The sequence below is a fragment of the Cherax quadricarinatus genome, unplaced genomic scaffold (genome assembly GCF_038502225.1).
Source record: "Cherax quadricarinatus isolate ZL_2023a unplaced genomic scaffold, ASM3850222v1 Contig21, whole genome shotgun sequence".
NCBI classification, from domain to species: Eukaryota; Metazoa; Arthropoda; class Malacostraca; order Decapoda; family Parastacidae; genus Cherax; species Cherax quadricarinatus.
In genome coordinates this window covers 263,335-288,981 of record NW_027195047.1, presented here as the reverse complement: position 1 = coordinate 288,981, position 25,647 = coordinate 263,335, and the positions used below count along the sequence as shown (strand labels likewise).

At 43.5% G+C, this 25,647-nt stretch overlaps 1 protein-coding gene across 1 annotated transcript in view; it reads right to left on the bottom strand.

Annotated features, from left to right (window-relative positions):
- LOC128704279 (location of vulva defective 1-like) overlaps positions 1-25,647 on the bottom strand; it is a 357,309-nt gene that overhangs the window by 83,829 nt on the left and 247,833 nt on the right. The window contains exon 4 of the mRNA XM_070079801.1: positions 22,010-22,154. Coding sequence (XP_069935902.1) covers positions 22,010-22,154 — 145 coding nt within the window. The remainder of the gene's footprint in view (positions 1-22,009; positions 22,155-25,647) is intronic.

Genomic DNA, 25,647 nt, shown 5'->3' with positions numbered 1-25,647 from the left:
CATTACTGACATGTCTAGGATTTTAAACTGATAGAAGATAGAGGTATGGGTGTGTGAAGGAAACAGTCAGGTTGCAGCACTAGGGTTGAAAACAGTAAATGTTTCAAAGACATTCATCATAAAGTTACAAATAAAGACAATGAATAAGGTCAGCAAACAAAGGGAGACCTATACTAATAGCAGGAGTGTAAGAAATAAGATAGATAAGCTAAGATTTATTGCAAGTGCAGGAAGCATAGATATTATTGCTATAACAGAGACCTGGCTCAATCTGAAAGATAGAGAGATGCCTTCTGAATGTCACATACAAGGCTATAAATTATTCCACACTGATAGAGTCAAAAGGAAGGGTGGTGGAGTAGCGATGTATGTCAGAGACAATTTAAATTGTTGTGATAGACAATCTTGTGATAGACTAATCTTGGGTGTGATTTACAGGCCCCGAAACCTTGACAGGGAGTGCAGTAAACTTCTATAGGACGAAATTCGTAAGGCATCTACATATGAAAATGTTGTGCTAATGGGAGATTTTAACTTTAGACACATTGACTGGAGCAATTTGACAGGAAATTTGGAGTCGAGTGACTTTCTTGATACATTTCAGGATTTTTTTTTTTTAAATGGTTTGTGACAGAGCCAACTAGGGGAAATAACCTCCTTGACTTGGTTCTTGCCAGTAGGGAAACACTAATTAATAATCTTGATGTTAATGATGAGCTTGGGGAGAGTGATCACAAATCACTCAGTTTTAATATATCATGGAATTCCCCTAATAATGGCAATCAAGTCTCCGTCCCTGACTTTCGCTTGGCTGATTTCATAGGACTGAAAAATTACTTAGGTGGGCTGAACTGGAATGACCTGACTAAGGGTCAGGTAGGTGGTGATGGTTGCCGATATGATGCTTTCCAGGGCATAGTTCTAGCTGCTCAGTCAAATTATGTTCCAAATAGGGAAATCAGATCAAACAAAAATGATCCTAAATGGATGAACAATAGATTAAAATATCTGATTGGTCAAAAGAGAGGCATATATAGGCAAATCAAAAGAGGAGAGGGCCAATTAAGAAATCGATATATTCAGTTAAAGAGAGAAATAAAAAAGGGAATTAGAAAAGCGAAAAGAGATTATGAGGTTAAAGTTGCAAGAGAATCGAAGACTAACCCAAAAGGATTCTTTCAGGTATACAGAAGTAAGATCAGGGACAAGATAGGCCCACTCAAAAGTTCCTCGGGTCAGCTCACTGACAGTGATAAGGAAATGTGTAGAATTTTTAACACATACTTCCTCTCAGTTTTTACACAGGAGGATACCAGCGATATACCAGTAATGATAAATTATGTAGAACAGGATGATAATAAACTGTGCACTATTAGGGTCACAAGTGACATGGTCCTTAGGCAAATAGATAAATTGAAACCTAACAAATCCCCAGGCCCTGATGAACTGTATGCAAGGGTTCTAAAGGAATGTAAAGAGGAGCTTAGCACACCTTTGGCTAATCTTTTCAACATATCACTACAAACTGGCATGGTGCCAGATAAGTGGAAAATGGCAAATGTGATACCTATTTTCAAAACAGGTGACAGGTCCTTAGCTTCGAACTATAGACCAATAAGCCTAACCTCCATAGTGGGAAAATTTATGGAATCAATAATTGCCGAGGCAGTTCGTAGCCACCTTGAAAAGCATAAATTAATCAACGAATCTCAGCATGGTTTTACAAAGGGGCGTTCCTGCCTTACGAATTTATTAACTTTTTTCACTAAGGTATTTGAGGAGGTAGATCATGGTAATGAATATGATATTGTGTATATGGACTTCAGTAAGGCTTTTGACAGGGTCCCACATCAGAGACTATTGAGGAAAATTAAAGCACATGGAATAGGAGGAGAAATTTTTTCCTGGATAGAGGCATGGTTGACAAATAGGCAGCAGAGAGTTTGCATAAATGGGGAGAAATCAGAGTGGGGAAGCGTCACGAGCGGTGTTCCACAGGGGTCAGTGTTGGGCCCCCTGCTGTTCACAATCTACATAAACGACATAGATGAGGGCATAAAGAGCGACATCGGCAAGTTTGCCGATGACACCAAAATAGGCCGTCGAATTCATTCTGACGAGGACATTCGAGCACTCCAGGAAGATTTGAATAGACTGATGCAGTGGTCGGAGAAGTGGCAGATGCAGTTTAATATAGACAAATGCAAAGTTCTAAATGTTGGACAGGACAATAACCATGCCACATATAAACTAAATAATGTAGATCTTAATATTACGGATTGCGAAAAAGATTTAGGAGTTCTGGTTAGCAGTAATCTGAAACCAAGACAACAGTGCATAAGTGTTCGCAATAAAGCTAATAGAATCCTTGGCTTCATAACAAGAAGCATAAATAATAGGAGTCCTCAGGTTGTTCTTCAACTCTATACATCCTTGGTTAGGCCTCATTTAGATTATGCTGCACAGTTTTGGTCACCGTATTACAGAATGGATATAAATTCTCTGGAAAATGTACAAAGGAGGATGACAAAGTTGATCCCATGTATCAGAAACCTTCCCTATGAGGATAGACTAAGGGCCCTGAAACTGCACTCTCTAGAAAGACGTAGAATTAGGGGGGATATGATTGAGGTGTATAAATGGAAGACAGGAATAAATAAAGGGGATGTAAATAGCGTGCTGAAAATATCTAGCCTAGACAGGACTCGCAGCAATGGTTTTAAGTTGGAAAAATTCAGATTCAGGAAGGATATAGGAAAGTACTGGTTTGGTAATAGAGTTGTGGATGAGTGGAACAAACTCCCAAGTACCGTTATAGAGGCCAGAACGTTGTGTAGCTTTAAAAATAGGTTGGATAAATACATGAGTAGATGTGGGTGGGTGTGAGTTAGACCTGATAGCTTGTGCTACCAGGTCGGTTGCCGTGTTCCTCCCTTAAGTCAATGTGACCTGACCTGACTAGGTTGGGTGCATTGGCTTAAGCCGGTAGGAGACTTGGACCTGCCTCGCATGGGCCAGTAGGCCTTCTGCAGTGTTCCTTCGTTCTTATGTTCAGGACATTTATTAAAGGAAACGTTTCGCCACGAGTGGCTTCTTCAGTCCTAATACAGAGAAAACTAAGAAAACACACATATATATAGTGGTGGGAGTCAGGTGAGGTGAAGCGTGGGTAGAGGTGGTGGTAGTAGTAGTAGTAGTAATGGAACTAAGGAGGTGAGGTTAGAGAGGGACCTGCTGGCATCAAGTAACACCAGTTCCCAGGATGGGTAATATCCTCTTGCTTAGTAATTTTGAAATACTGTAACTACCGGATTTTTGCTTTATAGTGTTACTGACAGAAATTAGTGCAGCTTCAATGCATTTTCTCCGTCTTAAGTCGTCTTCTTTAATAACTAGTTTAGCTTCATTGAATTTCATGAGGTGTCCAACATCGTCTCTATGTTGAACACATGCGTTTTTGCGGTCATCATTTCTGCAAGCATTTTTGTGTTCTGCTATTCTAATGTCCAGAGTTCTGGCTGTTTCCCCTACATATACTTTGTCACACCCCCCACATGGTATAGTGTAGATTCCTGCACTTGTGCCAGAATCATGCTTGGGTTTTTGTATCAGGTTCCTAATAGTAGTTGAAGAGCTGGTAGATATTTTAGCCAGTTTTCTGTCAAACATTTTTGAAACATTAGTGGCAACGTTGCTGACCGGTAAAACGATGTAACTTGGAGGCTTTTCTTCAATTTGATAGGTGTTGGTCTTGCTGAGGATACGTGTTGCACGTTTCCTGCAGTCACGTATGAAGTGTAGGGGAAAGTGTAGTGAACTAAAAGAGTTGGTGATGTATGTACATTCTTCTTCGAGGAACTGCGGACTGGAAATCCTGTAGGCTCTCAGAAAGAAGCCAATAACTACCCCTCTTTTAGTTCTTGTGTCATGGTGAGAGAAGAAATGTAGAAGATCATTCTTGTAGGTAGGCTTCCGGTAGACTTTAAAAGAAAGTTTGCTTTCCCCTGTGCGTAAGAGAACGTCGAGAAAAGGTAACTGGTTGTCCTTCTCCTCCTCTAGAGTAAATTTAATAGTAGGTTCCAGATTGTTGATGGTGTTGAGGATGCCCTGTACGTCAAGATTTTTGGGTACAATGACCAAAATATCATCTACGTACCGCATCCAAGTAACTGAACGAGGGATGTTATTGAGGATCCTTCTTGATTCCAGGTCCTCCATATATAAATTGGCAAGAACTGCACTAAGGGGGGATCCCATGGCTAGTCCGAAGAGTTGTTTGTACTTCTTGTCCTCGAACCTAAAACAGTTATAACGAACACAAAGTTCGACAAGGCTCACAAAATCTTGGCGGGGTACAGGTAACTCTGTATCATCTTTAATCACCCTGCGAAGAAGATCAATGGCTTGATCAACTGGGACATTGGTGAATAAGGCAGTCACGTCAAAACTTGCAAGCTTCTTATCACTCATGTCGAGATCCCTGATACGGTTAAGGAGGTCACCCGAATGCTTTAGATGAGCCTGACTGATTGTACCCAGGAGCTTTGACAAATATTTCGCCAAAACTCCTGCTAGACTGTGAGGGGCGCTGCCGATACCAGATGTAATGGGTCTCATAGGCACATTTGGTTTGTGGGTCTTTGGTAAACCATAAAGTCTAGCTGACTTGGGGTTGGTAGGGATGAGGCGCAAGAGCTTTTTACCTTCTTCTGATTTCCTGAGTATACTGCGGGTCTTACTGAGAAAAGAATCTGTTTCTTTCCTCCATGCATGTTCGGGGATGGAAACGTATGTGTTGGCGTCGTTCAATAAATCTTGTATCTTACTAACGTAGTCTGTACTGTTGAGGATGACCACTCCTCCTCCTTTGTCCGCTGTGGTGATGAGAATATCATTATTGGAAGCTAAGTGTTTGAGTGCCTGGATGTAGCGACGAGGAATGACTGGACGACTAGGTTCAGAAACTGCAGCTGCAATAAGTCCTTGTATGAAACCTTTGTTAAACTCAGAGTCACCGAAGAAATGGTTTTTGATCACTGTGTCTAACTCGCATTTAGGCTTCCGTATGCCAGTAGCAAACTTGAGACCTAAGCTGAGTGCTTCGGATTCTGTATCACTGAGAACATAAGAAGAAAGGTTATTGATGATGTCAGCTCTACCAATATCTTTCCATTTAATGTTTGATAGAAAACTGGCTAAAATATCTACCAGCTCTTCAACTACTATTAGGAACCTGATACAAAAACCCAAGCATGATTCTGGCACAAGTGCAGGAATCTACACTATACCATGTGGGGGGTGTGACAAAGTATATGTAGGGGAAACAGCCAGAACTCTGGACATTAGGATAGCAGAACACAAAAATGCTTGCAGAAATGATGACCGCAAAAACGCATGTGTTCAACATAGAGACGATGTTGGACACCTCATGAAATTCAATGAAGCTAAACTAGTTATTAAAGAAGACGACTTAAGACGGAGAAAATGCATTGAAGCTGCACTAATTTCTGTCAGTAACACTATAAAGCAAAAATCCGGTAGTTACAGTATTTCAAAATTACTAAGCAAGAGGATATTACCCATCCTGGGAACTGGTGTTACTTGATGCCAGCAGGTCCCTCTCTAACCTCACCTCCTTAGTTCCATTACTACTACTACTACCACCTCTACCCACGCTTCACCTCACCTGACTCCCACCACTATATATGTGTGTGTTTTCTTAGTTTTCTCTGTATTAGGACTGAAGAAGCCACTCGTGGCGAAACGTTTCCTTTAATAAATGTCCTGAACTGTACATAAGTGTCTTTTTCCACATCTTGTCGGTATCACCATACCATTTCCTCAGTGTTCCTTCTGTTTTATGTTCTTACGTTGTACTATCATACTTTAGTATCAATTTTGCATCTGCAGTAATATGTCCGTCATTATTTATTTTGAATCTAATCAGTATAAACATCAGTATCCATTTTATATACATATAATTTGCTACATTTGATCAATATTTACATTAGTATATACGTCAGAATTAACTATTTGTCTACGTCAATATCTTCGTCAGTATCAATTTTGCATCTCCATTCCTGTCTACGTCATTATTATGCATCTACATCAGGGGTCGATAAATGACCTAAAGGTCAAAAGGGGATCAGTAGCTGTCTGGGGACGTGTGCTTTGCATTGTGTATCTGTGACCTTCCACTCTCTCCCTCGTCTCTCATATCTCTCCTGTCCAGGGAAGGATGTACGTACATGTAGGATTCATGTTCACTTCTTGTACTGAGCGTACTCCCTGGCCTCCAACTCCGGTTGGGAGCCAATACATTCTCAACACTAAAAGTGATAGGGGCGTCGTGTCACCACCTGGAAAAGACCCGGGTCGGGACAACACTGGTGAACCTACTACAAGTGATCGTAGTGGTGCCAAACAAGTGATCGTAGTGGTGCCAAACAAGTGACCGTAGTGGTGCCAAACAAGTGACCGTAGTCTTGCTAAACAAGTGACCGTAGTGGTGCCAAACAAGTGACCGTAGTGGTGCCAAACAAGTGATTCCCATTAATTTCAGTACTTCCAGCACATAACTGTCTATCATATCTCTCATTTTTCTTAATTTAAATATTACCTATTTTTCACAAAGTTATTTTAATTTTTACTATCTATTATTATTTGTAGTATTGTTAGTTAAAGTATCGTTTATTAAATTATTTACGTGTAATAAATGTTTGGGGGTCGATGAGCTATTTGAAACCTGATGAAGGTGTCGATGAGTTGAAGAGTTTGGTAACACTTGATCGTCGTCGTCGTCGTCGTCGTCGTCGTCATCGTCATCGTCATCGTCATCGTCATCGTCGTCATCGTCATCGTCGTCATCGTCGTCATCGTCGTCATCGTCGTCGTCGTCATCATCATCATCATCATCATCATCATCATCATCATCATCATCATCATCATCATCGTCATCGTCATCGTCATCGTCATCATCGTCATCATCATCATCATCATCATCATCATCATCATCATCATCATCATCATCATCATCATCATCATCATCATCATCATCATCATCATCATCTACGTCAGTACCATTTGTGTATTTACATCAGTATCTACGTCAATATTTATTCTACGTCTTCTTCACTATAAGTTTTATATCTTCGTCAGAATCTATTTTTCATCCATAACAATTTTTACGTCACTATATATTCTTTACTTTATCAGTTTCTACGCCAGTATTTATTTTGAATCTACATCAGTATCGATAACTAAGTCAAGATCTACATTAGTGCCTATTCTGCATTTGCTTCATTATTAACAATTGTATCTACGTTAGAATCTTCGTCAGTAACTTTATCTCTATCCACGTAGGTAACTACGTGTATCTGTATATGCATCAAATCTACTTCTGTATCTACATTATCTCATCCGCATCTACGGCGGTATGGTATCTACACCTGCTTTAAAATTTATTCCGTATCTACGTCATTATCTGTACTCTTTCTACATCAAAGTCTATTCTTCATCTATGCACTATATTCTCTATTTACATCATTATTTATTGGCGTTATAATAATAATAATAATAATAATAATTAAATAAATAACAAAAAGGCACAATACCGTGACTGGAACGATACACAAATAACCCGCACATAAAAGAGAGAAGCTTACGACGACGTTTCGGTCCGACTTGGACCATTGACAAAGTCACACTAACAGAGGTGGAGCAGGACGGCTATATATAGGCAGGAAGAGGTGGAGGTAGTAGTAGTAGTAGTAGTAGTACAAGAATTGTATATAATACCGACAGGATGAAATGACACATGCACAACACCCGGGCATCCCCACCGTAGACGTTTCGCCATCCAGCCAGCCACTGGATGGCGAAACGTCCACAACAAAGACAACCAGACGCCGCACATGTGTCTTAATTTCATCAGTAGTTGTAGTAGAAGAAGAAGAGGTAGTAGTAGTGGTAGTGGTAGAAGTGGGAAATAAGGAAGACGAGCCAGTCAAATACAAAGGAAGGGGAGCACTGCAAGAGAGCTAGATACCCACAGAGGGAGAGCAAGCGCACCGAGGTGCGTGAAAGGGGAAGTGGTGAAATAAAATAAAATAAATGAAGAAGGAACAGAAACACGAGACAGGAGAGAGAAAGACAACCCAGAGGAAAAAATAATAATAATAATAATAATAATAATAATAATAATAATAATATAATAATAACATATCTTTATTTCTACAAGTACGTATACACATTAGGCAGTTTGTACATGTACAAATTAGGCAGTTTGTACATGTACAAATTAGGCAGTTTGTACATGCACTTGTACAAATTGCCTAATTTGTACAAGTAGGCAAATTAGGTAAGTTTTGTCCCAGGATGCGACCCACACCAGTTGACCAACACCCAGGTACCCATTTTACTGATGGGTGAACATAGACAACCGATGTAAGGAAACTCATTCGATGTTTCCACCCCTTCGCTGGGAATCAAACCCCGACCCTCACTGTTTGAAGCGAGAGCTTTGCCTACCAGGCCACGGGTCACGGGTCAGCTATTGTGTATCTCCGTCAATGTTTTCTGTGTATCACCGTCAGTGTCTACTGTATTCACCTAATTGCACTCACCTAATTGTGGATACAGGGGTCGAGAATGAGCCCCTGGCCCCGCCTCTTCATTGAACGCTACTAGGTCCTCTCTCTCCCTGCTTTAGGAGCTTTATCATACCTCGCCTTAAAGCTATGTATGGTTCCTGCCTCCACTACCTCACTTGCTAGACTACTCCACTTCCTGACTACTCTATGACTGAAGAAATACTTCCTAACATCCCTTTGACTCATCTGAGTCTTCAACTTTCAAGTGTGACCCCTTGTTTCTGTGCCCCTCTGGAACATCTTGTCTCTGTCCACCTTGTCTATTCCACGCAGTATTTTGTATGTCGTTATCATGTCTCCCCTAACCCTCCTGTCCTCCAGTGTCGTCAGGCCGATTTCCCTCAGCTCTGGAACTAACCTTGTCGCAAACCTTTGCACTTTCTCTAATTTCTTGATGTGCTTGATCAAGTATGGGTTCCAAACTGGTGCTGCATATTCCAGTATGGACCTGATGTACACAGTGTACAGTGTCTTGAACGATTCCTTACTAAGGTATCGGAACGCTATTCTCAGGTTTGCAAGGTGCCCCTATGCTGCATGAGTTATCTGGTTGATGTGTGCTTCTGGAGACGGGCTCTGTGTTATACTCGCCCCAAGATCTTTCTCGTTGAACGAGGTTTGCAATCTTTGGCCACCTAGACTATACTCTGTCTGTGGTCTTCTTTGCCCTTCCCCTATCTTCATGACATGGCATTTGGCAGAGTCAAATTCGAGAAGCCAGTTGCTGGACCAGGTGTCCAGCCTGTCCAGGTCTCTTTGAAGTCCTTCCTAGTGCTCATTTGATTTAATTCTCCTCATTAACTTTCCATAATCTGCGAACAGGGACACTTCTGAGTCTATCCCTTCCATCATGTCATTCATATATACCAAAAATAGCACTGGTCCTAGGAGCGACTCCTGTGGGACCCCGCTCGTCACTGGTGCCCACTGTGATACCTCATCACGTACCATGACTCGTTGTTGCCTCCCTGTCAGGTATTCTCTGATCCTTGCAGTGCCCTTCCTGTTATATGCGCCTGATCCTCTAGCTTCTGCACTAATCTCTCGTGAGGAACTGTGTCGAAGACCTTGTTGCAGTCCAGGAAAATGCAATCAACCCACCCGTCTCTCTTTCGTGTCTTACTTCTGTTACTTTATCATAAAACTCCAGAAGGTCTGTGACACAGGATTTGGCTTCCATGAGTCCGTGCTGGTTGGCGTATATACTCTTGTTCCATTCCAGGTGCTCCACCACTCTCCTTCTGATAATCTTATCCATGACTTTGCCTACTATACACGTCAGTGACACTGATCTGTAGTTCAGCGCCTCTTTTCTTTCTCCATTTTTAAATTTAGGAACTACATTTGCCGTCTTCCTTACCTCAGGTAGTTGCCCAGTTTCAAGGGATGTGTTGAAGATTGTGGTTAGTGGCACACACAGTATTTCTGCTCTCTCTCTAAGGACCCATGGGAAGATGTTGTCCTGTCCCATTGCCTTTGAAGTATCAAGGTCCCTTAGCAGCTTCTTCACTAGTGTGTGTATGTCATCCAACATTTGTTGGTATATTCCTTTTTGGTGTCCCCCTCTGTCCTGTCTTCCCAGATTCCTTCCTGTCTCCACTGTAAATACTTCCTTAAAACTCATATTGAGTTCCTCACATACCTCTTGATCGTTTCTTGTGAGTTTCCCACCTTCTTTCTTCAGCCTTATCACCTGGTCTTCGACTGTTGTCTTCCTCCTAATGTGGCTATACAGCAGTTTCGGGTCCGACTTGACTTTCGATGCTATGTCGTTTTCGTACTGTCGCTTGGCCTCCCTCCTGGTGTACTTAGTTTTACCTCCCTACACCTTCAGGTAAACCAAGGACTCGCTTTGGTCTTCCCATTATTTCTGTTGCCCTTTCCTCTGCTTCTTTGCATTTTGTTGTTACGTATTCCACCATTTCGTTTACTGAGTTTCCTACCAGTTCTCTGTCCCACTGAACCTCCTGCAGGAAGTTCTTCATACCTGTGTAGTCCCCCCTTTTGTAATTTGGCTTTTATCCTTGTATATCCTTGTCAATGTCTACTGTGTAACCTCGTCAGTGTCTACTGTGTATCATCGTCATTGTCTACTGTGTAATTACGTCAATGACTACTGTGTATCTACGTGAGTGTCTACTGGGTATCTACATCAGTGTCTACTGGGTATCTACATCAGTGTCTACTGGGTATCTTCATCAGTATCTACTGTGTATCGTCAGTGTCTACTGTGAATCATCGTTAGTGTCTACTGTGTGTCATCGTCAGTGTCTACTGTGTATCATCGTCAGTGTCTACTATGTATCATCGTTAGTGTCTACTGTGTATCATCGTCAGTGTCTACTATGTATCATCGTTAGTGTCTACTGTGTATCATCGTCAGTGTCTACTGTGTATCTACGTCAGTGTCCACTGTGTATCAACGTCAGTATCTACTGTATCATCGTCAGTGTCAACTATACATCAACGTCATTATCTATTGTGTATTAACGTCAGTGTGTAGTTTGCATCATCGTTAGTGTCTACTGTGTATCATCGTCAGTGTCTACTGTGTATCATCGTCAGTGTCTACTGTGTATCATCGTCAGTGTCTACTGTGTATCATCGTCAGTGTCTACTGTGTATCATCGTCAGTGTCTACTGTGTATCATCGTCAGTGTCTACTGTGTATCATCGTCAGTGTCTACTGTGTATCTACGTCAGTGTCTACTGAATATTTCCGTCAGTGTCTACAGTGTATCTACGTCAGTGTCTACTGTGTATCTACTTTAGTATCTGTTCAATACACAAATAACCCGCACATAGGAACGGGTTATTTGAATAACCCACAAAGACGAGCTTACAACGTCATGGTAAGCTCCTCTCTCCCATGTGCGGGTTATTCGTGTATTGTTCCAGTTACGGTATTGTCTATTATTTATCTGTTAAATCTCTTCGTCAGAATAAAATCCGTATCTATCTGAATCCAAGTTAGAATTAATAGTTATTCTCGGTCAGTATTTACAATGGTATTTTCGTATCAACGTTAAGAGATATTCTTGTATTTATGTCAGTAGTTATGTGTATACCTGCCTGTGTATACAAACTCGTGCAACTCGTAAAAACAATTGAAACATAATGGCAGTGTAAACGGATGAAGAAGGAAATGAAGGAGAGAAAAATGCATTAATTATAATAAAATAATAATAACAATAATAATTAATAATAATAATAATAATAATAGTAATAATAATAATAATAATAATAATACAAGGAAGAAGAAAACAAAGAGAATGAGGATGGTGATGGAGGAGCAGGAGGAGGAACTGAGAAAGAAGTAAAAAAAAATAAAAGGTAAACGGGAGGGGGGAAAAACGACAACGAAGAAATCTGAGCTCTACCTGCCTATATATATTTTTCTTACGATAACCAATACATATTTGCACCTAAATTCTGATTATGATTTTTATCCACGAAATCTATGAAACTAGAAATTTTTATTAGGGCAATATACTGCTGCACTCAACGATATTTTTCTCTGAATGTTCGCGCGTTCCAACCTGCACGACAAAAGGAATGAATTCGCAGGGTGTTTATGTTAGGCTGTTATCAATATGGCAAGGCGCCTACTTTAACCGTAATACCCCATCTGTTCTCCAATTATCCGAACAGCTGGAGCCATTGTAAGTGACTTATCTGAACTTGACGCCCCTCAGCTGAGGGTAGGAAAATATACCACCAGAATTCTCCAGGTGTTCTAGTTCTGTTCCCAGAAAATCCAGAGAGCGCTACACAGTTGCCTCTTGCTGCAGCAGATGTTGTGGTAGACGTGGGAGAGCGAGAGAGACAAAGGTGCGGTCTGGGGGTCGAAGTGTGTACCAAGGAAGGAACTGGGGACAGCCAACAGAAAATCTTCCGAATGAAGGGCTCTCACTGCCATGAGGTGAAGTCTGCCCTTCCCCGACACACTCAAGACCTGATGAGGCTACATTCTCCACTATTGTGCCATCCTAGTGTGACTAGCTAATTTAATTCTACTCCCTGATTGTGTACTAGCTCAACAAGCAGTATATTATATTATTATACCCACAGAACAAGTGGTATTGATCAATAACAACACTGCTCGTGAAGGCTTGTATTCAAACAGGAGGAGGCTGAAATTAATCCTTGAGGACACCATTGCCACGAGTGTCCTTGGATCATGAACAATGCCTAGCTCTGCAGGGTACATGATCTTTGTAGGATCAATGGCTGAGTGGATAATGTGACATGTACGTTGTGTGCCCTCTTGATGTGAGACAATGTGCCGTGGGGTCGAACCCTGGCCTGCCACAGTCTGGTAAATGATTCAGAACCACTTGTTTTGTGGTTTCATTGAGAGAGCAGAACAAAGAGTTGGGGTCCCCGAGGAAGAGTGGTCTGGGAAGGAAGAATGGACAGTAGAGCTTATGAAAAGAGAACAAGAGTGGGAAAGGAGGCTAGAAGAGTTTCACATTAAAATGTGAAGAGGATGCTCCAGAGAGCAAGAAGTTGGAGCCACAAGCCACTGCCACAGAGGCTAGGATACGAAGCTTAGAGAAGGAACTGAAAATGCTGAAATAGGTTACAGAACAAAGAGCAGAATGGGAATGACACCAGGAACAGGAACATTTGCAGCCTGCAAGGGGACCAAAAGAAGGAAAAAGAAAAGTCATACACAGAGGCCCTATCAGACCACCAGGGGGCCTAGGAAAAGTTGAGAAGTGAAAGTAGCAGGCCATTGGGTACAGGGACAGCAGACAGAGAAGGAATCTAAGGAAGGGAAGGAGACAGGCCCCTTACAGAGGCATTATCAGACCATTGAGAAATCCAGGAAATGTTAAGGAAAACAGCAATGAAGATACTTAAATTGGATCATAAAATACAAATGGAAATACAATGGGAGGATGAAACGTGGAGGTCAATCTTTGTTCATAGGCTTTGGGAGACTGAAGGGGCAACTATGACAGGGGGAGGAAAAAGAGATTGAAAATATCATGACAGAAATAGGAGAGGACGAAATGACCCAGCTGACAAATTTTCAGAGAATAGGGGGGATTCTCAAGGGGAAGAAATGATCCAGTCAAATTGATTTTCAAGTCAGAAATGGTGCAAAAGACCCTGCAGAAGAAAGCATGTCTAAGGAGTTTATCAAATTACCAGCACGTGCACCTCGACCATGATAGAACACAAGAAGACAGAAACTGAGAGAATACAAAGATGCAAGGGGCAGGATGCAGGGATGGAGATGGGCAATGGAGCCCAGACTCAGGAGGAAGAGCAAAGACAACCTCACTCAAAAGCACGCACAGAAGACCCTCAACCCTGACAACCCCACCACAATCATGCAAATTAACCTAAAGCAACCCAAACTCCATATCCACTGCTTCCACCCCCTTACCACAAACTTCACCTTCAAAGCAGTCTCCTATAGTATCCTGCCAGGTCCTCCATTCCCCATTTCCTCATGGAGGCATAACCAGATATAACACTCGCAGAAACAAAGTTGACGAGGATGGTAACAGATGCAATCTTTTCATCCAGATATCAGATCCTGAGGAAAGATACAGAAAGCAGAGGGGATAGGAGGAGTTGCACTGCTCATCAAAAAAGAGTGAAGATTTGAGGAAATGAAAGAAATTGAGAGATTGGAAGTGAGGGACTATATAATAGCAACACTTCAGACTGGGGGTCCCAAAGTGGTGATGTACAACCCACTGCAGAATAGCAGGAGGCCAAGACAAGAATATGATTGTAGTAACAGAGCAATAGTGGACACACAAGCTGAGATGGCCAGAAGGGCCCATATGGGTAGGGCAAAGTTACTGGTTGAGGGTGATTTCAATCACAAGGAGATTGACTGTGGGAACCTGGAGCCACATGGGGAACCAGAAACATAGAGAGCAGAGGTGATGGAGGTGATACTGAAAACCTCATGCGTCAACATGTTAGGGACACTACCAGAAAGAGAAGAGAGGATGAACAAACAAGGCTGGACCTTGTATTCACCTTGAGTAGTTCAGACATTCAGGATATCACAAACAAAACTCCCTCATGTGGTCCTGAGCTTCGAATCCATTGTATGGTTAAAAGTGGAGAATGAAACAGCATGGGTGGAATGGGAGGAGCATGGAACCCACAACTTGTCAGGTTTGCAACAAGACTAATCCCGGAGCTAACGGTTATGTCCTATGAGCGGAAGTTATGGAAACTCACCTAGATGACACCAGAGGATAAGAGGGATTAGGGGGACATGAAGACGACTTATAAAATACTGAGAGGAATTGACAAGGTGGAAATGGATAGAATGTTTCAGAGATGGGACACAACTGGAAGTTGAAAACTGAGATATATCATAGAGATGCTAGGAAGTATTTCTTTAGCCTCAGAGTTGTCAGAAAGTGGAACAGTCTGGAGAGTAAAGTAGTGGAGGCAGGACCCATACATTGCTCTAAGAAGAAGCATGATATGGCTCTTGGAGCGGGGAAAGAGTGATCTAGTAGCAGCTAGCAAATAGGCGGGGCCAGGACCTTTGGTTCGACCCCTGCAACCACACACAGATGAGTGCATGTAGGTGAGTAGACACACACACACACACACACACACACACACACACACACACACACACACACACACACACAAAAAAAAAAATACTGAGGGGATAGGGACAGAATGTTTCAGAGATGGGATACAGCAACAAGAGGTCACAACTGGAAGCTGAAAACTCAGATCAGTCACAGGGATGTTACGAAGTATTTTTTCAGTCATAGAGTTGTCAGGAAGTAGAGGCAGGGTCCATTTATGGCTTTAAGAAGAGGTACGATGAATCTCTTGGAGCAGGGAGAGAGAGAGAGGAGATAGTAGCCACTTGAGAAGAGGCCCGGCCAGAAGCTGCAATCACAAATAAGTGAGTATAATTAGGTGAGTACACACATACACTGCTCATTAAAAACCAGTGGAGTATTGAGAAGTTGGGAGGAATGAACAATGGGGAAGCAGGTGACTAAATGGTAGGAACACTTCAGACCGGGATTTCCAAGGTGGTGATAGCAGTGATGTATAACCTGCTGGTGGACAGCAAGAGACCAAGACAAGAGTACAATGAGAGTAACAGAGCAGTAGTGGACACCCTAGCTGAGGTGGCCAGAAGGGCCCACATGAACAGGGCCAAGTTACTCGTCAAGGGGGATTTCAACTACAAGGAGACTGACTTGGAAAATCTGAAGCCACATGGGGGGCCAGAAACGTGGAGGGCTTCGATGCTGCAAGCAGTACTAGGAAACTTCAGGCACCAACATATTGAGACAACCAGAGAGAGAGAAGAGGGTGAACCAGCAAGACTGGACCTCATATACACCTTGAGCAGTTCCAACATTGGAGATATTACATATGAAAGGCTCCCAGGCAGTAATGATCACGTGATCCTGAGTTTCGAATACAATGTAGAGCTAACAGTGGAGAAAGAAGTAGCACGAGGAGGGGAGAAGCCAAATTTCAGTAGAATGATCTACACAGGCATAAGGCAATTCCTGCATGAGGTGCAGTAGGAAAGACAACTGAAGGGAAAGACAGTAAATGAAATGACAGAACATGTAGCCCCAAAGTACAAGGAGGCAGAGGAATTTGTACTCAAGGGTAATAGAAATAATGGAAAGAGCAGAACGAGCTCATGGCTCGCTCTGCTCGCCAATTGTACTACAGCATGGAAAAAGTAAGGAGCTGAGCCGAAGAGCCAGAAACGAATATGCAACGACAATATGAGCATCGAAAGGAAAATCTAACCCTGGAGTTTAACTTCATCAAGCTTGGAGAAGGACAAAGAAGACCCAAGACAGAGTACAGGCTCGGGGGTTCAAAGGCTGCAGTCCCCATTCAAGAGGATCTGGGGGTGAGTATCATACCGAGAACATCTGAGGCATACCTCAACCAAATAACTGCTGCAGCACATGGGAACCTGTTAAACCTAAGAATAGCATTTCGACATCTAACAAGAATTCATTTAAGATACTGTACACCGTGTACGTCAGGCCAATACTGGGATATGTAGCACCAGTAAGAAACCTACACCTGGTCAATCATGTCAAGAAATTAGAGAAAGTGCTAAAGTTTGCAACAAGAATAGTTCCTTGGCTAAGGGGCATGTCTAATGAGGAGAGGTTAAGGAAACTCACCCTGAAGACATTGGAGGACAGGAGGGATAAGGAGATATAATGTGATCCTTTATTGACAACGTTTCGCCCACACAGTGGGCTTTTTTCAAGCCACAAACAGATCTACCTGGGGTGGAAGGTATGCGAGTATTTATAGTCAGGTTCAGAATGCTGTGGTCAGGTGGAGAATGCTTCATCTGATGATCTACCGAGTGGGGTTATAGAGTCTAAAACCTTGGGTAGCTAGGAAGGGTGATTGGATAAGTTTTGTGAGCAGACCTTCTGCAGTGTTCCTCTATTCCTATGCTCTTATGTGGGATAGCGATGAAGAAGTTTCTTGGCAAGTGGTTCAGCTACGTTATAGAAGCCATTGTTCTGGTTGAAGCTGTTGAATATAGAGATAAGCGATGATTCCAGGATTCTTCGGTATTGAGTGTTGTCTTCTCTGGCGATAAGTCTTGAGTTTCTGTAGTTTATTAAAAGGTTGTCTGAATTAAGGTGTTGTATACAGACATTCCTTGTATCGTCAGACCTGCTTGCGTATTGGTGTTCTGAAATACGTGTTGGAGGTCCCTTGATGTTTCGCCCACGTATAATTTGCTGCAGTCATTACAAGGGATTATATATACCCATGCAGAGGATGGAAGCTTGTCCTGTTTATTACTGGTAATGTCCTTGATGGTCGTAGTTGTGGAGGTAGATTCTTGGAATGAGGTATTGGAAAAGATGTTGGAAACGCATTTGTCAATGGAGTTGGTGGGGAGGACTATGTATCTCTTCTCGACAGTGTCTTCTCTGAGTGTGTTGAAGATGTTTAATGCCCGTCGTCTGCAGTCTCTGCAGAAGTGACGAGGATAGTGGAGTTTAGAAAATACTTGTTCAATTATAGTGCATTCTTCCTCAAGGAACTCATTGCTGCAGATTCTGATCGCGCGCAGGAAGAAGCCTATCATTACACCACGTTTAGTTTTGGTGTCGTGATGAGAGTAGAAGAGAAGATCGTTTTGGTTGGTGGGTTTTCGATAGACTTTAAAACGAAGTTCGTGGTCAGCTTTGCAGAGAAGAACATCAAGGAAAGGAAGAGTGTTGTCGTCTTCTACTTCAAGTGTGAACTGGATTGAGGGCTCGACCTGGTTGAGCTTGTCTTGGAGAGCTTGAACGTTGAAGCGTCTGGGAGTTATGAGGAGAATGTCGTCAATGTAACGGAGCCAGGTGACAGACGAAGGAATAATGGTGGAGAAACGCTCGGCTTCCAGATGTTCCATGTATAGGTTCGCCAGGACGACACTGAGTGGCGAACCCATGGGTAGTCCAAAAGTCTGCTGAAAGAGGTGATTTTCGAAAGAGAAACACGTAAATCCAACACATAGTTCAACATGATCGATGAAATCGCTGGCTGGAATAGGAAGATCAAGTGAATCGTCAATTTTCCTGCGCAAGAGATCGATGGCTTGTGTAGTAGGTACTTTGGTGAATAGGGAAGTTACATCAAGGCTGGAAAGTTTCTTGTTCCTGATGTTGCGAATGCGATTGAGAAGATCACCCGAGTGTTTGAGCTGTGCTGGATTGGTAATGCCCAAGAGTTTAGAGAGGTGTTTTGTGAGAATTCCTGAGAGTTGGTGGGGAGCACTGCCTATTCCCGAAGATATGGGCCTCAATGGGATACCAGGCTTGTGAGTTTTTGGCAGGCCGTACATTCTGGCAGGTCTGGGGTTGCTGTGTATGGTGTGTAGAAGTTTCTTCCCTTGTTCTGAGTCCCTCAGATTGCGGCAAGTCCTTTGAAGAAAAGTTTAAGTAAGGTTGTCCACTTGGTTAATTGTGAGAGGTTGTAGGTATCTGGGTCATTAAGTAGATTGAGTATTTTGTTCCTGTAATCGTCAGTGTTCATGATAACAACACTACCTCCTTTATCAGCGGTGGTGACCCTGGTGGTCGTGTCCTCTGCTAAACTTTTAAGTGCAATGATGTAACGTCGAGGTATGACTGGGGAGCTGCGTGTTGAGATGGCCGCCGAGATGATGTCTTGAAGATAACCTTTTTGGAAGTCGGAGTCTTTGTGTCTAGTTTTTTCATCGTATACAGACCATAGCTGACATCATTGACATACTACTATATAGAAAGCCGCTTGTTATGCTGAGTATTTCTGGCAAATTAGGTCAGTCTTGTCCCAGGATGCGACCCACACCAATTCACTAACACTCAGGTGCCCATTTTAAACTGATGGGTGAACAGGGACAGGGACAACAGGTGTCTTATGGAAACACGTCCCTAATGTTTTCCAGCCTTACCGGAGGAGATTCGAACCCCGGACCTCAAGATAACTAAGATAACTTGAGGACGTGAAGGAAATGAGGTTTAATGACTTGTCGTGTACTAAAAGGAGAATTTTAAAATTTCGTGAGGAAATTTTTAAAGTATCAGAGAAAGAGTTTATGCATGAGGAACACAAATTATTACTAAATTAAAATCATAGGGGAGCGCTAAACCCGTAGGATTATTTAGCGCCTGTGTGTGGGGGGGAGGGGTGGAAGGTACTCAGACTCATTTCAGGGAACTGGAGCACAGATCCAATTCCGTAGATCAAGAGCCCCTCACCAGCGTCAAGGATAAGATAAGAGATAAGATAAGATTTCGTTCGGATTTTTAACCCCGGAGGATTAGCCACCCAGGATAACCCAAGAAAGTCAGTGCGTCATCGAGGACTTATTTCCATTGGGGTCCTTAATCTTGTCCCCCAGGATGCGACCCACACCAGTCGACTAACACCCAGGTACCTATTTGCTGCTAGGTGAACAGGACAACAGGTGTAAGGAAACGTGTCGAAATGTTTCCACCCGCCGGGAATCGAACCCGGGCCCTCCGTGTGTGAAGCGGGAACTTTAGCCACCAGGCCACCGGGCCACCCAGAACCTCCCTTGAAGGGATAAATGACACAAAAATATCCCCTGAAGATGATATCAACGAACTGAGTTCCTCAAGAACTCAACTGCTATCTTGAAGAATTCTGAATATATTAATAATTTAGATTAAAACTGAGAAATGCAGTGAATATGTTGTCCTAGAACATGAAGAAACATTTTGATAAATAAGAAGGTGTGAGAAGGTGTGAGAAGGTGTAAGAAGGTGTAAGAAGGTGTAAGAAGGTGTGAGAAGGTGTAAGAAGGTGTAAGAAGGTGTAAGAAGGTGTAAGAAGGTGTGAGAAGGTGTGAGAAGGTGTGAGAAGGTGTGAGAAGGTGTGAGAAGGTGTGAGAAGGTGTGAGAAGGTGTGAGAAGGTGTGAGAAGGTGTGAGAAGGTGTGAGAAGGTGTGAGAAGGTGTGAGAAGGTGTGAGAAGGTGTGAGAAGGTGTAAGAAGGTGTGAGAAGGTGAGAGAAGGGGGGAGGAGGTGTAAGAAGGTGTAAGAAGGTGTGAGAAGGTGTGAGAAGGTGTGAGAAGGTGTGAGAAGGTGTGAGAAGGTGTGAGAAGGTGTGAGAAGGTGTGAGAAGGTGTGAGAAGGTGTGAGAAGGTGTGAGAAGGTGTGAGAAGGTGTGAGAAGGTGTGAGAATGTGTGAGAATGTGTGAGAAGGTGTGAGAAGGTGTGAGAAGGTGTGAGAAGGTGTAAGAAAGTGTGAGAAAGTGTGAGAAAGTGTGAGAAGGTGTGAGAAGGTGTAAGAAGGTGTAAGAAGGTGTAAGAAGGTGTAAGAAGGTGTGAGAAGGTGTGAGAAGGTGTGAGAAGGTGTAAGAAGGTGTAAGAAGGTGTAAGAAGGTGTGACAAGGTGTAAGAAGGTGTAAGAAGGTGTGAGAAGGTGTAAGAAGGTGTAAGAAGGTGTAAGAAAGTGTAAGAAGGTGTGAGAAGGTATAAGAAGGTGTAAGAAGGTGTAAGAAGGTGTAAGAAGGTGTAAGAAGGTGTGAGAAGGTGTGAGAAGGTGTGAGAAGGTGTGAGAAGGTGTGAGAAGGTGTGAGAAGGTGTGAGAAGGTGTGAGAAGGTGTGAGAAGGTGTGAGAAGGTGTGAGAAGGTGTGAGAAGGTGTGAGAAGGTGTGAGAAGGTGTGAGAAGGTGTGAGAAGGTGTGAGAAGGTGTGAGAAGGTGTGAGAAGGTGTGAGAAGGTGTGAGAAGGTGTGAGAAGGTGTAAGAAAGTGTAAGAAAGTGTAAGAAAGTGTGAGAAGGTGTGAGAAGGTGTAAGAAGGTGTAAGAAGGTGTAAGAAGGTGTGAGAAGGTGTGAGAAGGTGTAAGAAGGTGTAAGAAGGTGTGACAAGGTGTGACAAGGTGTAAGAAGGTGTAAGAAGGTGTGAGAAGGTGTGAGAAGGTGTGAGAAGGTGTGAGAAGGTGTGAGAAGGTGTGAGAAGGTGTGAGAAGGTGTGAGAAGGTGTAAGAAGGTGTAAGAAGGTGTAAGAAGGTGTGAGAAGGTGTGAGAAGGTGTAAGAAGGTGTAAGAAGGTGTGACAAGGTGTGACAAGGTGTAAGAAGGTGTAAGAAGGTGTGAGAAGGTGTGAGAAGGTGTAAGAAGGTGTAAGAAGGTGTAAAAAAGTGTAAGAAGGTGTGAGAAGGTGTAAGAAGGTGTAAGAAGGTGTAAGAAAGTGTGAGAAGGTGTAAGAAGGTGTAAGAAGGTGTAAATGACTAACAAAGATAAAGAAAAAGTTATAACGAGGGCTGAAAACACAGAATAGACCGAGATAAGGAAGACGGAAGATAAGATAAACTCACATAAGGTCATAAAAACACACAAACGAATAGATAAACGAGTTTTTCATAATAAACACAACACAAGTAACAGGAAGCCTATGTTGTAAATGGAGAAAATAAATGTGGGGCAGAGATACTACATTTATTCATCACGGCATAGTAGATTATTGGTATACCAGGAGTATACCTGGAGGGTACTCAGGGGTCAACTCCCCCGCTGCCTGGTCCATGACCAGGACTCGTGGTGTGTCAGGGCCTGATCAACCAGACTGTTGCTACCGGTTGCATGTAAACCGACTTGAGATGCCTTTCCAGCTCGCTCTTGAAGACAGCCGGGGGTCTATTGGTAAGCCCCCTTATGCATGCTGGAAGGCACTTGAACAGTCTTGGGCCTCTAACACTTACTGCATTGTCACTTAACGTACTCAAGGCAGCCCGGCTTTTCATTGGGGACGTTGGAATGACTTAAAAAATAATATACGATAAGAAATATCGCGACTATAGTTGTGACTGCAGCTACACTAAGGTAATTTTAAACTAGTAATTACTTACTTGTCATAGTTGATCATTCTCTCGCCTCGGTACCAGAAAACATAGACTGGAGGTTCTGTGGCGCTCTTAAGTAAACACACCAGCATCAACGACGACCCGTGGTGGATGTACCTCTCAGGTCCCCCCACGATCTCTGCGTGTGCCTCTGTGTGGGAGTAGAAGGTGTTAGTAGTGTGGGGGAAGTGGTGGGTCTTAGTGGTGTGGGGAAGTGGTGGGTGTTAGTGATGTGGAGAAGTGGTGGGTCTTAGTGGTGTGGGGAAGTGGTGGGTCTTAGTGGTGTGGGGAAGTGGTTGGTGTTCGTGGTGTGGGGAAGTGGTGGGTCTTAGTGGTGTGGGGAAGTGGTGGGTCTTAGTGGTGTGGGGAAGTGGTGGATGTTAGTGGTGTGGAGAACATGGGAGTTGTGTATCACACACCAGAATAGGAAGGTTAACATGGGGTGGTGGGTCACACACCAGTATAGGAAGGTTAACATGGGGTGGTGAGTCACACGCCAGTATAGGAAGGTTAACATGGGAGTGGTGAGTCACACACTAGTGTAAGAGGGTTACCATGGGAGTGGTGGGTCACACAATAGTATAGGAAGGTTACCATGGGAGTGGTGGATCACAAACCAGTAAAAGAAGGTTAACAAGGGAGTGGTGGGTCACACAACAGTACAGGAAGGTTAACATGGGAGTGGTGGGTCACACAATAGTATAGGAAGGTTACCATGGGAGTGGTGGATCACACACCAGTAAAAGAAGGTTAACAAGGGAGTGGTGGGTCACACAACAGTACAGGAAGGTTAACATGGGAGTGGTGGGTCACACAATAGTATAGGAAGGTTACCATGGGAGTGGTGGGTCACACACCTGTACAGGAAGGTTAACATGGGAGTGGTGGGTTACACGCCTATATAGGAACGTTAACATGGGAGTGATGGGTCACACAATAGTATAGGAAGGTTACCACGGGATTGGTGGGTCACATACAGGTATAGGAAGTTTAACATGGGAGTAGTGGGTCACACACCAGTATAGGAAGGGAAACATGGCAGTGGTGGGTCACACTCCAGTATAGGAAGGTCAACATGGGGGTGGTGGGTCACACACCAGTATAGGAAGGTTACCATGGGAGTGGTGGGTCACATACCAGTATAGGAAGGTTAACATTGGAGTGGTGGGTCACACACTAGCATACGAAGGTTACCATGAGAGTGGTGGGCTACACACTAGCATATGAAGGTTACCATGGGAGTGATGGGTCACATGCCAGTATAGGAAGGTTACATGGGAGTGGTGGGTCACATACCAGTATAGGAAGGTTACCATGGGAGTGGTGGGTCACACACTAGCATACGAAGGTTACCATGAGAGTGGTGGGTCACATACCAGTATAGGAAGGTTACCATGAGAGTGGTGGGTCACACACTAGCATATGAAGGTTACCATGGGAGTGATGGGTCACATGCCAGTATAGGAACGTTATCTACATAAGTAAAGGGCTGTGGGGAAGAAAAGGTATGTTCAGAGAAAATTATAGCGTAATTAAAAAAGACGTGTAATTAGAGCTGACGCATATGAAATTATAAGTTCTTACCGTCCATGTGTGTGTGTGTGTGTGTGTGTGTGTGTGTGTGTGTGTGTGTGTGTGTACTCGCCTATTTGTGGTCGCAGGGGTCGATTCATTGCTCCTGGCCCCGCCTCTTCACTGGTTGCTACTGGGTCCTCTCTCTCCCTGCTCCATGAGTTTTATCAAACCTCGTCTTAAAACTATGTATGGTTCCCGTCTCCACTACGTCACTTTCTAGGCTATTCCACTACCTGACAACTCTATGATTGAAGAAATACTTCCTAACATCCTTTGATTCATCTGAGTCTTCAGCTTCCAATTGTGACGTCTTGTTTCTGTGTCCCATCTCCGGAACATTTCGTCTTTGTCCACCTTGCCTATTACGCGCTGTATTTTATATGTCGTTATTATGTCTCCCCTGGCCCTCCTGTCCTCCAGTGTCGTCAGGCCGATTTCCCTTAATCTTTTTTTGTAGGACAATTCCCTTAGCTCTGGGACTAGTCTTGTTGCAAACCTTTGCACCTTCTCTAATTTCTTGACGTGCTTGACCAGGTGTGGATTCCAAACTGGTGCTGCATACTCCATTATGGGCCTGACGTAATTGGTGTACAAAGTCTTGAACGATTCCTTACTGAGGCATCGGAACGTTATCCTTAGGTTTGCCAGACGCCCGTACGCTGCAGCAGTTATCTGATTGATGTGCGCCTCAGGAGATGTGCTCGGTGTTATACTCACCCCCAAGATCTTTTTTCCATTAGTGAGGTTTGCAGTCTTTGGCCACCTAGACTATGCTGTGTCTGCGGTCTTCTTTGCCCTTCCCCAATCTTCATGACTTTGCACTTAGCAGGGTTAAACTCAAGGAGCCAGTTGCTGGACCAGGCTTGTAGCGTGTCCAGGTCTCTTTGTAGTCCTGCCTGATCCTCGACCGATTTGATTCTCCTCATTAACTTCACATCATCTGCAAACAAGGACACTTCTGAGTCTATCCCTTCCGTTATGTCGTTCACATATACCTAAAACAGCACAGGTCCCTGTGGAACCCCGCTTGTCACAGGCGCCCACTTTGACACCTCGTCACGTACCATGACTCGATGTTGCCTCCCTGTCAGGTATTCTCTGATCCATTGCAGTGCCCTTCCTGATATGTGCGCCTGATCCTCTAGCTTTTGCAGTAACCTCTTGTGAGGAACTGTGTCGAAGGCCTTCTTGCAGTCCAAGAAAATGCAGTCTATCCACCCTTCTCTCTCTTGTCTTATTTCTGTCACCTTGTCATAAAATTCTAGTAGGTTTGTGACAGTAGGTGTGTGTGTACTCACCTAGTTGTACTCACCTAGTTGAGGTTGCGGGGGTCGAGTCCGAGCTCCTGGCCCCGCCTCTTCACTGATCGCTACTAGGTCACTCTCCCTGAGCCGTGAGCTTTATCATACCTCTGCTTAAAGCTATGTATGGATCCTGCCTCCACTACATCGCTTCCCAAACTATTCCACTTACTGACTACTCTGTGGCTGAAGAAATACTTCCTAACATCCCTGTGATTCATCTGTGTCTTCAGCTTCCAATTGTGTCCCCTTGTTACTGTGTCCAATCTCTGGAACATCCTGTCTTTGTCCACCTTGTCAATTCCTCTCAGTATTTTGTATGTCGTTATCATGTCCCCCCTATCTCTCCTGTCCTCCAGTGTCGTCAGGTTGATTTCCCTTAACCTCTCCTCGTAGGACATACCTCTTAGCTCTGGGACTAGTCTTGTTGCAAACCTTTGCACTTTCTCTAGTTTCTTCACGTGCTTGGCTAGGTGTGGGTTCCAAACTGGTGCTGCATACTCCAATATGGACCTAACGTACACGGTGTACAGGGTCCTGAATGATTCCTTATTAAGATGTCGGAATGCTGTCCTGAGGTTTGCTAGGCGCCCATATGCTGCAGCAGTTATTTGGTTGATGTGCGCTTCAGGAGATGTGCCTGGTGTTATACTCACCCCAAGATCTTTTTCCTTGAGTGAGGTTTGTAGTCTCTGACCCCCTAGACTGTACTCCGTCTGCGGCCTTCTTTGCCCTTCCCCAATCTTCATGACTTTGCACTTGGTGGGA